The sequence below is a fragment of the Dermacentor andersoni genome, chromosome 10 (assembly GCF_023375885.2).
Source record: "Dermacentor andersoni chromosome 10, qqDerAnde1_hic_scaffold, whole genome shotgun sequence".
NCBI lineage: Eukaryota > Metazoa > Arthropoda > Arachnida > Ixodida > Ixodidae > Dermacentor > Dermacentor andersoni.
In genome coordinates, this window is record NC_092823.1 from 103,621,872 (window position 1) to 103,638,340 (window position 16,469).

General features: G+C 42.3%; 2 protein-coding genes across 3 annotated transcripts in view; one reads left to right on the forward strand and one right to left on the reverse strand.

Annotated features, from left to right (window-relative positions):
* The window catches only part of LOC126544555 (5'-3' exonuclease PLD3-like), a 130,553-nt gene extending 126,185 nt beyond the window's left edge, over positions 1-4,368 (forward strand). For both annotated transcript variants that reach the window (XM_050191905.3, XM_050191904.3), the window contains exon 10: positions 1,721-4,368. In XM_050191905.3, coding sequence (XP_050047862.1) covers positions 1,721-1,881 — 161 coding nt within the window. In that variant the 3' untranslated portion in view covers positions 1,882-4,368. The remainder of the gene's footprint in view (positions 1-1,720) is intronic.
* Positions 4,369-4,463: 95 nt separating this feature from the next.
* Positions 4,464-14,839, reverse strand: LOC140213713 (uncharacterized). The gene is made up of 2 exons (XM_072284969.1): positions 9,114-14,839; positions 4,464-9,043 (listed from the first exon to the last, which is right to left on the reverse strand). Exon 1 carries the CDS (start codon positions 11,498-11,500, stop codon positions 9,605-9,607), a length of 1,896 nt encoding a protein of 631 aa, XP_072141070.1. The 5' UTR covers positions 11,501-14,839; the 3' UTR covers positions 4,464-9,043; positions 9,114-9,604.
* Between the last annotated feature and the right edge of the window lie 1,630 nt (positions 14,840-16,469).

The following is a 16,469-nucleotide window of genomic DNA, read 5'->3' on the forward strand; positions in this document are numbered from 1 at the left end:
GCCATGGAAGGAAAAGTTGACATCGAACTAAATGTGGCTAGGAGCTACTAAGGAAATCCATAAGTTTTCCTTGTATTTAGCTGTAAACTCCTAAAAGCTAATCCGTACCTGCCACTTCTCCTGAATTTCTCATAAAAACGAATTTCAGCTCCTTTTATGATTTTACGAATCTTGTTTTAGGTGTTACAAAAACATAGGCTCAGTTTGTGAAAAACTCATTAAGGTGTAGAAGGATAGGGCACTGCAAGACGACAAAGAGAAAATCGCCTACGAGAAAGAAATTGTGATAGTCGCCATGTACTAGATGGATATTTGCTTTCAGTAAGTTTATTCAAGAAGTTCCTGAAGTAGGCGAAATCGGCAATAACACAGTCACTTAAGAGTCAGTGATCTAACAGTTGTTCCATCCTTTTATTATTCAAAAACCTCACAGCAAAAGTATTCTGTGAGGGGGAGATTATACAATATATATTTTCATAATTGGAAACATTACAAAGGGTGGAAAGAGCTAACGAGTATATACATATAATAAGTTAGATAAAATGAGATGACATTGCATAATAGTTAGCGCAACACAATATGCAATATTGGAATGAATGATGGCATACACAATGTAAGGGTACATTATTTAACACCGTCAAATTTTACAAAAGTAATGTAAGGGTACATCTCTTGACATTGGCCAAATACAGAAGTTAGCGAGAAGCATCACCCGCCGTGGTGGCTTAGTAGCTATAGTGTTGGTCTGCCAAGCATGAGGTCGCGGGATCGAATCCCAGCCATGGCGGCCGCATTTCGATGAGGGCAAAATGCAAAAACGCCCTTGTGCTTAGATTTAGATGCAAATTAAAGAACCCCAGGTGGTCCAAATTTCCAAAGTCCTCCACTACAGCGTGCCTCATAATCAGATGGTGGTTTAGGCACGTAAAACCCCATATGTTATTTTTTGTAAAGCGAGAAGCGTGTACATAATTAAGAAAAAAATTTATGAAAGCGACTGGTCAAGAAAAAATAGCAGTTATTTCATGACGAAACTTGACAGGGTTATGAATGTGGACAACATTATCAGGGAGACTATTCCGTAGTTCAATTGCTAGTGGTAACACTGATGAACTGAAAGCATTTGTGTGCCCAAAGGTGCATTTGAAGGAGTGGTCATTGTGCAAACAGCGAGATGTTCTTAACGGTTGCTACATTGTTCCAAACATTGTGTGTTGCTTGTCAGTGTAACGGGTAAATCATTGTTAATAAGCTGCATATGTACCTCATAGAACATGTGTACAAAGGGCAAACTCAAATGAAATTCTTGCTTTCATCTCTCCACCCAACCTCTTTCTTGTCATGTCCACAAAATTTTTTATAAATTTCAGTCTTAATAGGTTGGCAGGTTGACAATCCAAAACTGTTATCTTTGAAGTTTGTTTTTTCATCATGATTCCATCTTACTGCACATAACATACATATATTAAACAATCTTAGCATCACCATTACTTTCTTGTTTCCTTCCTCACCATATTCATCATTTTTAGCCCTTTGGACTTACTTCAATTCTAAAAATGGGTGTTTTTCAGATGCACCCGAATTTGGAGGATATTTTACCAGCAAACATTTTAGAGCTTCTTTTTCTTGTGTGTGTGTTCTTTATTTGAAGGCACATGGTGCCCCTTCTCACAGCTAGCGCTTAAGGTATTGACTTTGTCTACAATCTTCTCATTTGCAGGAACGTCAAACTGGACCCCTGACTATTTCATCAACACTGGTGGCGTCGGCCTCATTCTGGACCAATCGGGCAACAATGAGACATCGTCCCAGCCAATCACGGATCAGCTGAACTCAGTATTTGAGCGGGACTGGAACTCACCGTATGCGCGATGGCTGTGATACCCAAGCAGCGCCCTCTCTTAGGTCGCGCTCAGCTCAGGAGACTGCTCAGTCTTTGTGCAGCGCAAGGACAGATTGTTGGACGTGTTTGTGCCTCATGATAGGAGTCATCGACGTGTGTGATCAACCAGCTCTTTATTGGTGGCAGGAAGAGGTATGTTGCCGACGTGTTTTCCAACTCTCGACAATGGATTCATCACAGACAAGCTTCTACAGCAGATGAGAGTAGATTGGACGAGCCAGTTGGCTGATTGTTAAATGACGCAGTGTGTGTGTACGCACCTACTGTTTGTCCAGTCCTGAGGCGTTGTTCTTTAGTGGCAACTTTAGAGGAACGCTGCAAGTGTAACTATATAAGACACCTGAGGGTGTGGGCTGATTGATTGTTATGTGTTACGAGCATCGTTGCAGTTTCAGGTTCTGTTACTGAAAACCAGCAGGTGTTTCGACGTGTTTTATCCTAATCTTTCTCCAACTTGCCCCCATGATACGCCTGCAGCAGGTGTACAATGCCATCTGACATGGATATGTTCAATTGTCTCTGTTGAGTTGGCGCACAGGATGTTTGACATAATTGAGTTCTGCAAGCACATCTTTCTAATTTTCTTATACGAACTCATGCCTTGCATATTTACTTCAGCAAGCAATATTGCTCGAAATGTTGTTTTGTTTTCATGTTTTTATTATATTCTTGTACGTACTAGTGAGCTGGTGCAGAGGCTTCACAGCTGCTGGCACGCTCTGAAATAAACAATAAACAGCTGTGCTAGTTAGGAATTACAATGCTGCATCATGCTAAACCAGCACTAAATACAGGCGTGACATTGCCAGAAGTCCAGAAGATGATTGCTGAACTGTAAATGAAGTTCATCTGTTCAGGTGGCTTGGTCCTACGGTGTTCTGCTAAACAAGAGGTTACAAATCTGTTTCCTTTCCCCACAGCTTCCGTGTTCTGAGAATGCAAATGCATGCAAAACCACTCTGTTTACGTTTGTGTTAATGAAGATGAAGTATGTATTGTGACACTCCTACTGCTCTGTCTCTCATAGCCCAGATGTTACTTTGGGTCTTTAAACGTAATCAACTGATCTATACTGAGGGTGGCTGGGTATCGTGATTCACACCTCAAATGCAAAGATGGAAATGTACTGCAGTAAACCTTAGTTATAGTTCAGCGTTTCATCACTGCACTTATGTCTAGTCTGTGCTTTGTGCTGGTTAATCATGACAGACAGCTGGAATTAGCAGTTGAGAGTTGAAAGACATTGTGTGGAGAGATCATGTTTTAAGCTGCATGTCTCGGGCATGTTATGGGCAAGTTGCGAAGTATGTTGTCAAGAATATATAAGCAATTCTGTTATCGGCACGGTGCAAGCAAAGTGATGATCATGTAGGCGGAGTGACAGGGGTACGTGCAGATGAATTCGTGAGCTGTGACTGGCACAGTTGTCAACCTCACTAGTACGAGTTGTGTTGGAGGGTGAATGCATTTGGGTGCAAGTGTCAGAGTAGCTTTCTGCTAAACAATGTTGCACCTTCTGTTCCGGTACTCCCATCTTGTTAACTGATATGCAGCTACTCATTGAGTGCGATTCATTTTTTGCCTTGTGACGTCACCATTGGGCACAGCGTGAAGGGACACTTTGATATACCGTAGTTTCGTGCATTTAACCTGTACCAGGAATTTAAGAAATTTTAGATACACAGTGAAAGTGCGGGTCGTAATGTATTCTGCCTTCAGGTGGGACTTTGGAGCAATGCATTGTGCATTGCCGTGAAGCCGCACTTGGAGGCAAAATTCACTTTATAAAACTCTTAAACAAGAGAGAGGTTGAGGAAAATGGAGGCTTGAAGCAATCAGCAGTTGTCGAACAGGGAATGTCGCTGGAGCTAACATTGTCCTCCGTCCGGGCAGTCCTGCCCCGAAACAGGACAGATCCCCTTGTCGAAGCGTTAGTTCCATCGACATTCTTTGCTTGACCATTGTTGAGCATTGTCAAGAAGCTGCACTGCTCATTCCAGCATTTAAAGTGGCTCAATGTATGAAACAAAACTGTTGCTTAGAATTTGTTTTGCACTGACAGCTGCGCCGGCATTTCTTTCGTAAAGGTTTCAACACTTGTGTGCAGTTAATTGCGCGGGTTATCGTCAGCCTGTATGTTCAGTTGCACCTTTCCCTACGACTCTGTTTTATTGCTGTTCTGCATCAACCTTCCCCATCATATCCCTGCAAATTTTCCTACCTCGTCCCACTCTGCCATTCTCGGCTGCATTCCACCTTTCCTTGGCACCTGTTCTGTAACTTAATTTAGTTAATAGTGGAATGCTAATCTCTTCTATGCATTACAGAACGCTTCGAACATCACCTCTTCTTTTTAATTTGAATCATAACATCATCTACTTGTGTCAGGTCTTCAATTCATACTGCCATATTCCTGTCCACGACATTTGTTGGTCATAGATGCATAAAGTTTCCTTTTTGTTTGATTTTTTCAGCTGTAGTTTGGGGCTCAGGTTATATGTGGAATCATAGTATAACCAAAAGAAAACTGCAGATGAACTTTCCAGTTAACTTTCTTAACATGTTCAACATAATAGATTAATTTTGTTTAAGTTCTGACCAACATTTAGAGAACATGATGGCTAGGGCTTTACAGGGTCGAAAAATGTGTTTGGTGCAACATTCAGACACTTTAATGGCACCTGTAGTATACTCAGTACAATTTATTTCTTTGAATATGTGCTTCTGTTGTGAACTCTTGTCTATTATAGCAGTTAACTGTGGCAAACGAGACTTGCTGGGCTTGTATCATGACAAGGAGCAAACCTGAAGGGCTTAGTACTTTTTAACTGAGCTATGAGCAGTTCACATAAATTTAAAGGTGGGCCAACTTGAAATTTGGATGTATGTGAGCTTAAAATTTGGGGCTGGGCCAACTTGAAATTTTGGGATGGGTCAACTTCAAATTTGGAGGTAGGCCAACTTAAATTTGGGGGTTGGCCAACTTAAAATTTGGGGGTAAGCCTGCTGAAATTTGGGGCGAGCCAACTTCAAGTTTTGGCGGGGGCCAACTTAAATTTGGGGGCAGGCTAGTGCACAATACAAATTTCTCCGAGGAAATGCATAGCTTATATAATATGTAAGGAAGCTTTCCATTTGGAGATGGCGCAATAAACAATTTTAAAGCTTTTTATGCTATCCAGTAGGTTTCTTTTTTTGCTTGTTCCTTCATTTGCTACCCTGCTTTTCCCCCTCTTAAATTCCTGCATTCTTCTTTTTTTATAGAACGTATGAATGAGGCTCTACTGTAAATGCAGGAGGTGCAGGTTTTTGGCGCTAATACATGGAGTTGTTGATAATGCCTGAATTTATTTACACTTTTATTCAGAAAGTCTGACTACTAGATTTCAATTATTTTGTGTTGGTGATGTTTCCATGAAAAATAGCTGCCTACCTTAAGCTATCATCAGCATCATTGGCCTATTTTATGTCCATTGCAGGACATAGGCATATCCCTACAATTTCTAATTACGCCTGTCTTGCCCTAGCCGATTCCTACTTGCACCTGCAAATTTCCAAATTTCATCACCCCACCTAGTTTTCTGCCGTTCCTGACTTCCATTCCCATTGGCATCCATTCTATAAGTCTAATAGTCAACCGGTTATCTACCCTACACTTTACAGGGCCTGCCTAGCTCCATTTTTTTCCTCTTAATGTCAGCTAGAATATCGGCTATGCCCGTTTTCTCTCTGATCCACACCATTCTTTTGCCAGTCTCTTAACGTTACGCCTGACATTTTCATTCCATCGCTCTTTGTACGGTCCTTAGCTCATTCTCGGGCTTCTTTGTTAACCACCAAGTTTCTGCCCCATATGTATACCTTAAGCTATAGCATTGTAAAGTTTTGATGTCATTCGATGGATGCTTACATTGTGTATCCAAGGTTCTGGGTCTCATTTAAGGTAATCATGGGACAATGATCACACTGAACGTAAATTTCCATTTATCAGCATATTTAATGACTTGGAGGCATACTTGTGATTAACATTTATGCACATATTTGTTTGCACTGTTGCTCAAACACCCAATGCAATATTTGTCTATAAATAAACAAGTTAACGAATGTGATAGGACAAAGAGGGGAGGGGTTGGCCAGGTGAGCTGCAGGTAGTTTAATATGTAGGTACCGTCAACATAGATTCGAATGCGAAAAGCAAATAGCTCATCAGAATTCCTGTTATGCGTAATTTCATAAAAGTGCAACATGTAATCGCTTTGTTGGAAAAAATCTGTGGGAAAAGAAACAATTTTAAACTACCTGACAGGAGCACAAAGCTGCAACAGAACCCAAATGGTTTCTCAGAAAGCCTCGCAGTTGGTGAAAAGCGCAGCTTGGTTCATTTCTCTTTCATAAAGCTTCCTCCACCTTGCAGGTTTTTCACAGAACCATTTGTAATACGCATTGTGACAACGTTTGAAAAGTGGTGTTGCACAAGACTGCATTGCCATGCGCACATTGTCACGTCGAATGAAGAAATGCAAGGTTTTGTGTGACTGGGCAACAGTGCTTACAGAAACACGAACGGTGGCATTTGTTACAGGCACATCTAAGCATGTGCAAGGCCAGTCTGACGTATGCCCTACACTTGGCCAACATTTATCAAGCGCTGAATGGCAGTATATGTCACTTACGTATTCTCCTCTTATCAACTTATTTTGTATCATTATTATTTTATACTTAAGTTCACTCAGAACCTGTTGCATACTGCCGATTACCCCACCACTGCTGCCAGAGTAGTGGGACGGATCGCAGGTTTATAGCGAAGCTGTTAGGGTAAAGATGCTCACTGCGTTGACCATCAACGTGTGGTTATTGTAATTTATGTTACCACTCCACGCCATTGCGTCCTTGCACTTTGTTTGATCTCATGCACTCTTTCGAAACGTGGCAGCATATCTCAGGCCTGCTTGAGGGTGATGATTGGTGTGGTATTTCCCTTCGAAACAGGGCAATGGCTGGCATAACCACACTCCAGCATACTATTCAAGTTTTCATGCAACTTTGTAGTGTTGCTATGTTTTAATTCCTCTCCTCATTGTCTGTATAATAAGCACATGATTACACTATCCTGTGGCCATGTACCAAATTTTTCTTGTTATCACTTTGATTCTTCTCTACTTGTACGCCACCAATTTTTCAACGTCTTTTGCCCTCTGTCCGTCCCACCAATCTTGAAGGCAAATGAGCTCCCTCTTGTGACTGCCATGCAGTGTCCTGTTTTTAATCAAACCGTGACACAAGAGTTCAAATTAACCGTATATGGGATTCAATTTGTTTGAGTTTGGTATTCAAGTAATCCCATTCAGACACTGTAAAGGTTTGCAATTTTGCTGAAATATGCATGGCGAATGTATTACTTACTGTGACGAGTTAATTTTTTTATCAAGATATGTCAAAATATTCGTAATAGCAAGGCTCTTGAGTCATTACCAACGTTTTTAGATTGGATCAGTTGGCAAAGAGCGTGGCCTTCCCGTGGCGCGGAGCGGGTCGGTGCCATCGCCGACCAGGCGGTGGCGCTGCGGTAGCGTTGGGATCGGTCTCTACGCGTCGTTTGCTACTTTCTGAAAGGTGCCGGCAAGCGACCACCACATTCATTGGTAGTCGCCCTCTTATGCGAGAAGCAGAAACGCAAATTCGCTCTCACGTTACTTGGCTTTAGTGAAAAGCGCCTTTTAAATAGTTGTATATGAACATTACAAAAAAAAAACACATAAGACAGGGCAAAAAAATTGAGGCATAGAATGGGCAGTGCGCTTACTTTCATTCCGCTTCCTGTTGTAAGTAAGGGATGTTTATTTTTCGCCAGTATACTTAACAAATCAGCCCAGAATCCCGTAATACTCAACCATATTCCAATCTTACCTGAAAACGCCTTACGCGGGCAAAAAACTCCGGGAAAGCCTACAAATTCAACAACCAGCAAGGAAGCAAGAAAAAATGCCTTGTAATTTTTATTTGATGTTGTGAAAGGGAATGCAGGAGGTAAATTAATTACAGCGACATATTTATAATAAGAAAACTGTTTACAGTGAAGGAGCTGTGCAGGAAGCCTTCACATTAGCTTGACTTTCTTTCGGGCAGATGCGGCCCTTTCCGAAGAGCTGAGGCTCTTGCAGGCATCTTTTGAGGCAAAATGCATTCGTAGCACAATGTATGAATGAAGAAGCTCTGCAGTAGTGGTGTCCTTGTGTATGGGACAACCGACACTTGTCACATCACAGTCCCCAAGTGCGTCGAGAAGGGTCCAAAAAGTGTCGGAACAGAGCCGGTTCCTTTGCAACTCATCTGAAATCTTGTTTTCAATACCTCGAAACATACAGAAAAGCTCCCATGATGGCAACTTGAGGCATCCAAGCGTATGTTCCCTCTCCAAAGTGAGAAATGCCTCTGGGCACTCTGCATTTTGGGACTGGATGCTACATATACAATCAGAGCATCTATTATGTTTGAGGAAAGAGTGAACAAGGTAGCCGCACAAGTAGTAAATAACATAGTCCTGTGCTGCTGGCATGGAGTATCCGTGATCAGGTGCTGTCAGTGCTGTATTCTGCGTAGTAGAACATATCTCCGCCAACTTTGCCTCTACTTTCTCCTGGAGTCTTTCATGGGATGAAAGTTTGTCCTTCCTTCCCCTTTTCATGCTGTCGGCTACAGTGGTAAGCACAAAGGTCTGTTCCTCATTCACATTCCCTGTGACACAAGTACTGATTGGGGTATACAGGCTCAGAAGCCTATATATGTGTGCAAAGCTGATTAGAGTGGGGTGATCTTCATCACCTCCGTAGCTTCTTGTCACACCAAAAAACCTCTGGAAAAAAATGAAATAACAAGGTGGTTTCTTCATGAAACAAACTGCACAAACATCAAGGTTATAAACAAAGAAACTGTACTGCTTACCTCTAGAGGATCTTGGTTGAGTTTGCCCGTGAGCACATAATGCACTCCTTTGGAGAGGAGGTCTGCTACAAGGTCCCGTACTGACGCAAGTGTAACCCGAAGAGATTCCATAGTAACTTGCGACGCAAACATCACTGTCCCTTTGGTGATATGGTTTTCCTCGGTCTCATTTACAGCATCAAGGAACTCTTGGATGACCTTTAAAATGAACCATCAAGCAAATTCCTTTAACAACAAGGCAACAGAAGGTATGAAATATCATCTCTACCTTAATTTCCTTTGATGAACTTCGTATTCCAAGCCAGGGGAGCTTCACATTGAGGGCATCGAATAGGTTGTTCACCATCATGGTGAATTCAGTAGTTCCATGGCAGTCTTTCAGATCAGGCTCCTCTAGCCTCTGGTAGACCTTTAGCCCAATGGCGGTGCTACGGCTGAAAAGCCTGAAGAACAACATATGGGGAAAATTTTTCAGCTTTATTTTTTATAAACATTCATTGATGCACATAAACAAAGAGTAGTTAACGACGAAATACATATAGATATGGCATTTTTGTTTACCTGTACAGCCAGTCTCACATTCATCTTTCGTAGGTTGTCTGGGCTTACATGCTCGTTTGTCAACTTCGGTACCACCCGGAGCTGCTGTTTGCCATCTACTTTTTGGAGTTTTCGGTAGTGGTCAAAGTTTATCTTGTGTTCACCGATCTGTAATTTATAAAGGATTAGATGAAAAAAGGCGCTCCATTGCACATCACTCTACAGTTGCTTAAGGATGAAAAGTAAGCAAAAGCATTCAAACCCACATACCATGCCATACTTGCGAGGCAGAAGATGGTTCCTTATACACTTGATAATGTGGGGAACATCGCAAAGGAAGTACAGCTGCTGATCAGGCACACAAGGATGGTCAACTTTGTGTTTCGGTGCGTGAAGCTTGCCTTTGATACCGAAACATGACCACATGGCCTTGTTAGTGCTGGCACCATCACTGATTACAGCGACGACAACTGCATTATGCTTACATAGCTCCAAAATGGCTTCCAAAACAAGCCTTGCCAGCACTCTTCCAGGGGCTGCATGTCTTGTCGCGAAACTTGCAATCGGCTGCACCCAAGAGTGAAACAATGGCACAAACATGAGGACCAAAGCATGGTCAGCTGTTGTTTCTGAGTCATGGCCATCTCCATAGTCAACAAAGCCGTCAACTTTGTAGGTACTCTTGTTAAATGCAACCACCTCTCGCACCTTCATCTCGTCCAGTATCAGGGCTCCATAGCATTGCACTCCTGTTCTGTTCTTCATAAAGGCCCCGACACTGGCAAGAGATACCTTGTTGAAGCCGAATTCACAAGGCATTCCGTTCATCATTTGTCTGAGCCTTGTCACGGTTGGAAGTGGCATGAGCTTCATCTTTGTCATTAGTCTATAAGCTCTTGGGCTTGAAATTCTTAACAGAAGGCAAGTCATAAGCCATTCCTGTTCATAACGGCGTCCTCGTGGCAATTTCGCTTTTGCCGCTTTCAATGCTGCCCGAAAGGCAAGTTGCTGTGCTTGTGGAAGATTCTCCATCGCTTTGTCGACTTCGCTTAATGAAACTTCTGACAAACGGCGCGTCAGTGTACCCAGCTGTCTTTTTGCTTTTTCGCGAAAGACAGTGGCCCTAATCGCCTTTTTCCTTAGGTTCTTAATTTCGCATTGTGGCTTCAGTTTTGTGCTTTTTTGGGGGCGGCGCTTAACTCTATCCACAAAATTTTTTTTTGTTTTCTTGCATGGAGGGCACAAGCATTGATCTGACAGCACCATGCATTTCTTGTTTCGCCACACACCCTGCCTTTTAACAGCTGTCATTGAAGATGAAATGCCTGGAAACAACTCACATTTACACCCAGTACAAATCTTGAGGGCATCGATGTAGCGAAGAAATCTTGCTACATTCTTCTGGCTTGTCAGTTGAGTCTGAATGTTTCCATTTTTATCGTTGTCGACGATGTAGCTGCACGGCGGGACAAGCACACCTCTTGAACTAACTTCAACCGTCAAGTCTTGTCCGATTACTACGGACTTTTCAATGCGTACAATGCCCCCGGACTCCTCCAGCTTGTAGAATATAACCTGGTTGGTCGAAGCCTTCACACGCCACGACTCAAACGCTTGACCGTCCTGCATAACAGCAAACCAGGGCGCAGCTTCTAGCGTACTTACTTCGGCGCATTCACCGCCATCCACGCCGTGACTTGCGTCGTCGTACAAACTCCCATCACTTTGGCAGGAAGCAACTTGGGCAGGAACCACTGTTCTCACTTTGGGTGGTTTTCTTGCTGACTTGGGCGTCTTTGGTTTTGACAAATGCTCAGGTATGTTTGGAAAAATTCGAGGCACCGCGCATTCCCTCAGGGTCCACCTGCCTCGCGGTATTCTAACGGTTTGACCATTCACGACGTGCTCATAACAGCTTATGATGTCTGCAGGCTCAAAATGAATGTCACAAACGTACGTTTTTGACGTCACCTTGAAGTTTTTCCGCGGGATCGCGTTTTCCCACGCCTTCAATACGTGAGGGTCCTTTGGGGGCTTGAAAAAATGTCGCGGCACAGGACTTGCCGCTGCCAAAGCATATCCCGAACGACAGCCCGGCGCGCTGCACGTCGGCATGTTGAGAATTCGCGCTGACACTTCACGGCATCCACTCAAACACGTAAGGACGCTCACTGCACAGAGTTAATATGTTTGCGGAACGCGTTAAAGCAAAAAATACAGGCGTGATAAACGCGCGAGCACCAGCAACGTGACAAAAACACATGGCCGAGGCAAGCCTCGCTCTTCAGATTAGATCTCAACGGAACTGCAGCGCCATCTCTCGCAACGGCGACAAAACGGCGCCGCCTCTCGCAGCCAGTTTGCCAACTCATAAATCTAAAAACTTTGGTCATTACTTACTTGAGCATAGTATTTACTGGTTTTACAAGTTTGACCTGTTTGTACTTCGTAATGAAGTGAGAGCCCATATTTCTTTGGACTACATACCAAACAGCAAAAATGTATAGCCTTTTCACTGCTGGACCATTGGCATGCACATTTATTGATTTCTTTAATGTCATGCATAAAATCATGTAAATGACATTCAGTATTCCTAAAGGAAATGATTTGTATGTCTGCACATAATTTCACTGCTGTACTACTTCTAGTTTTTGCACAGGCAGCTGAATGTACTCGACAGTGAGTTTTCTTTCTTCTTTTTGGGCGAAATCTAGTTGACATATCACCAGAACAAAGATTAGCTAATTTTAAGTTGATTCACAGGGCACATTTACCAGTAATCGTGCGTCTAAGGAGCTGGAGCTTCTTGTGCTAAGCTGGCTGATTCCTATTGTTTTGTACATGAGCTGTGCACCTTATGCTATTTTGCACGATGCAGAAAACGCAGTGGAGGCTACTTCACCCCTACACTTTTATGTTCTTTGTTAAGTTTCACATCGCATTCGAGGTGTATGGTTTGTTTGGGGCCTCAGTGGTACGGTGTACTGTTGCACCAGGCCAACTGTTGTTATTGCTATGAAAGATCCTGTACATAATGGTCTGTTCTGCATAATGAACTATGTAGGTCATTCTTTCCATTGTGACTTCTTCCTCTGTGTTAGTGCATGAGACCAGATAACCTAAGTGAGCAAACCTTTGTAGTAATCTGTGCTCCAGATTGTGTTTAGTAAAACCATGTAATCCGAGCAAATAGTGGCAATTCTGGTAGAGTGTGCTTGAGGCAGGCTGCTCTCATTTGTATAACACTTCCCATAGGCTGCAAGCATGTTTTTGTGATTTTTCATTGTTTCATCTTGTCAATCTTTAATTGAGTGTGCTTATTTGAAGGATGTTTTGACATGGACATTCACTTGTTTGTAGTTGTTGTCTTCGCGGCCGAGCAACAAGATGAGCACTTTGTTCACGTTTACTGAATGCTAAGCCACCTCTTCACACCCGTCATGAGAGGAATTGTTCAAATGCCGCGGGCAGTTTGTTCTTATTTTTTTTTCTTGCAAGGTACTTAGAAATGAGGTGGTGTAATGGTTGGTTGCATAAACCAGACCATAAAGGTTACAAATGCTTTTGGAGCAGAAGCCACTAGAGCAGTCACCAAGGACAGGTGAAGCCGTAGCTGCATATTCCTGTATCTGAAAGACAATGCCATGTCTCCATGACAATCCGAGCAGTATGCAAATCACGTTTCATGATAAATTGCACAATTAATATTCAATCAAAACTTGCTGCGAGCAGTTCAAATGCTTACTTTCCATTTGCTACTTCCTTCCTACTGGTGATCTATTTCATACTCATTGGTAGAATTTATCTTCATTGACATATGTCAGAGAAGACATACTCAACAACTTGCATGCAATGTGCAACTTGATTTCTAAGTTAAAGCTTGCAGAATATGCTACGGGTGTGTTTTGATTCTGACCAACATTGGTGACAGTTTGTGTTGTCTACTAAAAAGACAGCTTCGAGACCAAGTAATGGAACGGATCTGAAATACGTCTCTGCAACTTGATGCCATTTCGCGTTGACAAGAAAGAGCCAAAGACACATATTATTGCTTTCTTTTAACTTTGTTCAAACGTATTAAACCACAGCGTAGCATACATTGAGTACATAAGGAAATGTGACTGCATTGTCTTGTGCGCAGAACAGCCCTCTCGTCGAGTTTCAAAATTTTCTATTTGGCTGCCATCATGTTTGGACAGAAAAGTAGTCGGCATTGTCTTTTACTTCAGTGCCATCTTCATGAAGCTGTCTCTTTTGCCGGCTTCATCAGAATCGGAATAAGACTTAAGATTGCTCCTGTCCGCTTATCTTTCTATTTAGCCATCTCCAACGGGCATTGGTGCACAGCCTAAGTTTTCTGTTGCTCGCCAGGCACTACTGCTTTTCGTGCTCGTAATAACATGCTGTTTATTACTTCGCTTTTTCTGAATTTCTTTTCCACTCCAGAAGCCCTTTTGTATCCTCCTTGGGGAAGCGGTATGAAATTTAGAGGACGTTTAAGCTTTGCCTTTAAGAGGAACACGACAGCATTCAAAGATACCTGACTGCTTCTCATGCTTCCGAGCAACTGCAGCATATGTAACCATAATGTTTTCCCAGAAACGCTGGCGGCGAGCGCTATGCACGAAGGCAGCTTTCTGTGGTGCGCCGCAGAAGATGGACCTCAAGGGGCAGCTGGAGAAGGGGTTTCTGTCTGCGTAACAGAATTATGTTTTCTCGTATATTCAGATTACAATCCGACACTATCGTGCCTGGAGGTTGTGTGTAAATCGTACTTCACGAATTTTCTGACGCATTTTGTTTTGAGAAATTCAATTTGTTCAGTAATACCTATGCACCATGTGGAGGGCCTGCGTGGATCAGGATGCGGGGATCAGGGTTTTTCTCATACAGACAACAGCGCCGATGCCAGATCTTGTGTGACACGGGGCCCTTAATGCCATCGCATTAAAACTTGAATGGCAAATGCCTAATGCACTACATAATGATGCACTTTGTATATATGTACAATGAACATCTGAACATCACATCTGACAGTGTTGCCGAGTGCCAATGTATTATCTTTGCTGTGCCCATGCGTAGTGGTCTTTGGCTGTAAAAATGCCAAAAAGAAATGAATGTATTCAATACGCCTCTGACTATGCATAAGGTGCACGGTGACCGTCTTTCTGAAACATGCACCAGTGGGGTTCTGCATTGATGTACCATCTGCATTTTCACCTGCCTGTTATTTTCCTCGCATTTCCCTGAGGAGCACATAAAAGGAATGTGAATTCCATACTTGAGATTCCTGCTAAAGTATGCCAGAAGGCAGACTCTGTATTTCTATTGACAATGTACAACTAATATTTGTATAGTTAAGTGTGTTTGTTAGAATGTACAACTGCAAAGCAACAGGGGGTCCATGAACTCACTTTGTACAGAAAAGTGCCAAGTAAATAAAAATGTGTCAGTCAAAAATTGTTTCTTTCATTCTTTTCTTCTCTCTCCTTTATTTTATTATTACTTTTGGTCTATTATTTCGAAGCATGAAAGTCAGAGTTAGCTCCAAACTTTAGAGCATACATAGGGGAAATTCTTTTGTAAAACTAATATTAGACATTTATAGAACATTTATTTTAACATGCACTGCTTTTTATTCGTGGCTTTTTGTAATATTTTATCATTTTTCCTCCTCCATCTTTGCACTTTCATATCACAAGAAAGGCCGCATATGTTCATTGTTTTTGTTTAAAAAAATGGAGGACGCTTATGCGTCGCCTTTAAGCGTGGAACGCGATAGCATTCAAATATCCCTGACTGCTTCCCACGCTACCCGGCAACTGCAGCTTACGTAACCGTAATGTTTACTGGGAAACGCTGGCGGCGAACGCTATGTGTGAAGGCGAGTCTTGCGGTAGAAACGCGGCCTCTGCGTGGGCCGATCCCGGAGGTAGTGCACAGCCGTGCCAGAACGATAATTTTAAGGTTTTTGTTATTGTATCACCGTTTTAATATTTCAGTCTGAGAAGATTTAACATAAAAAGCATGCGCTATCGGTATTTTGTTTCGTGACATTTGTTTGTGGACTGTCAGTCTCAAAGCTCCGAGGGATACCTTTGAATCTAAGACGAGGTGTGAGCAATTTTAGTGATTGAATTGGTGTGGCAATATAACGCGCATATACCGCATGTCACGTAGCCAGGCGTGGTATATAGATATACCTAAATATATAAGTTAAATATAATCTAAATAATTTTCGCCCACGGGGATGCCGACACTGGATTTTCTTCGATACTGGGCCCTTAACGCTATCGCGTTAATATCTGTTGATAAGTGGGAATGTGTGCTGTGTGAGCTTGAGGCCAGCTCTGCTTTTCTCCTCTGCATGTGAAATAGAAAAATTGTCCTCGGTAAGCGACTGTTGAGCCGATTTGAATTTAAATGTTTAAATCTATAGACGCTTTTGTGAACAGATTTTTACAATCTTGCCGTTCATTGTTTTTTTATTATTATTACAGATAGACTGCGAAAAATCGGACCACGTTTAAAAGGATATAGAAGCACTAACTTTACAACTCGCATCCCAATTCTGCGCTCTGTATAATTAAGGCGCCTGCCATACACAAATCTTATCTATCAGTTTATATGAAATTGGTAGTTTCCTTATATGACTTTACAAGTTAACTGTGTCTCACTTTGCTGAAATCTTCGGCATACTTTGTGAAAATACTCGGTCCTAAATCAATACTCTGTTTAAAGAGGGCAGGTATAACAATTTCTTTTTCTTTAATTGATTTATTTAAAACGGCAGTAAGAAGAAAATATATAACATTTCCTGTGTACTTGGATAAGGGTCCTCATGTGCTAAAGCCATGGTAAAAGTACACCTCGCCGCTGTTTAAATTAGGTCCTCAGCCTTTTGTACAGATATTCACAAAAAGCGGGGAGAATTCCAACGCTGTAGCATGAAGTTTCAAAATCTGTAAATCAACAGAGAAGTATCCCGTGCAAATTCCCCAAACAGCATCTAAACACACACGGGCTGCTGAGAACGAGGTTCCGGGATCGAATCCCGGCCAGGGCGGCCGCATTTCGATCGGGG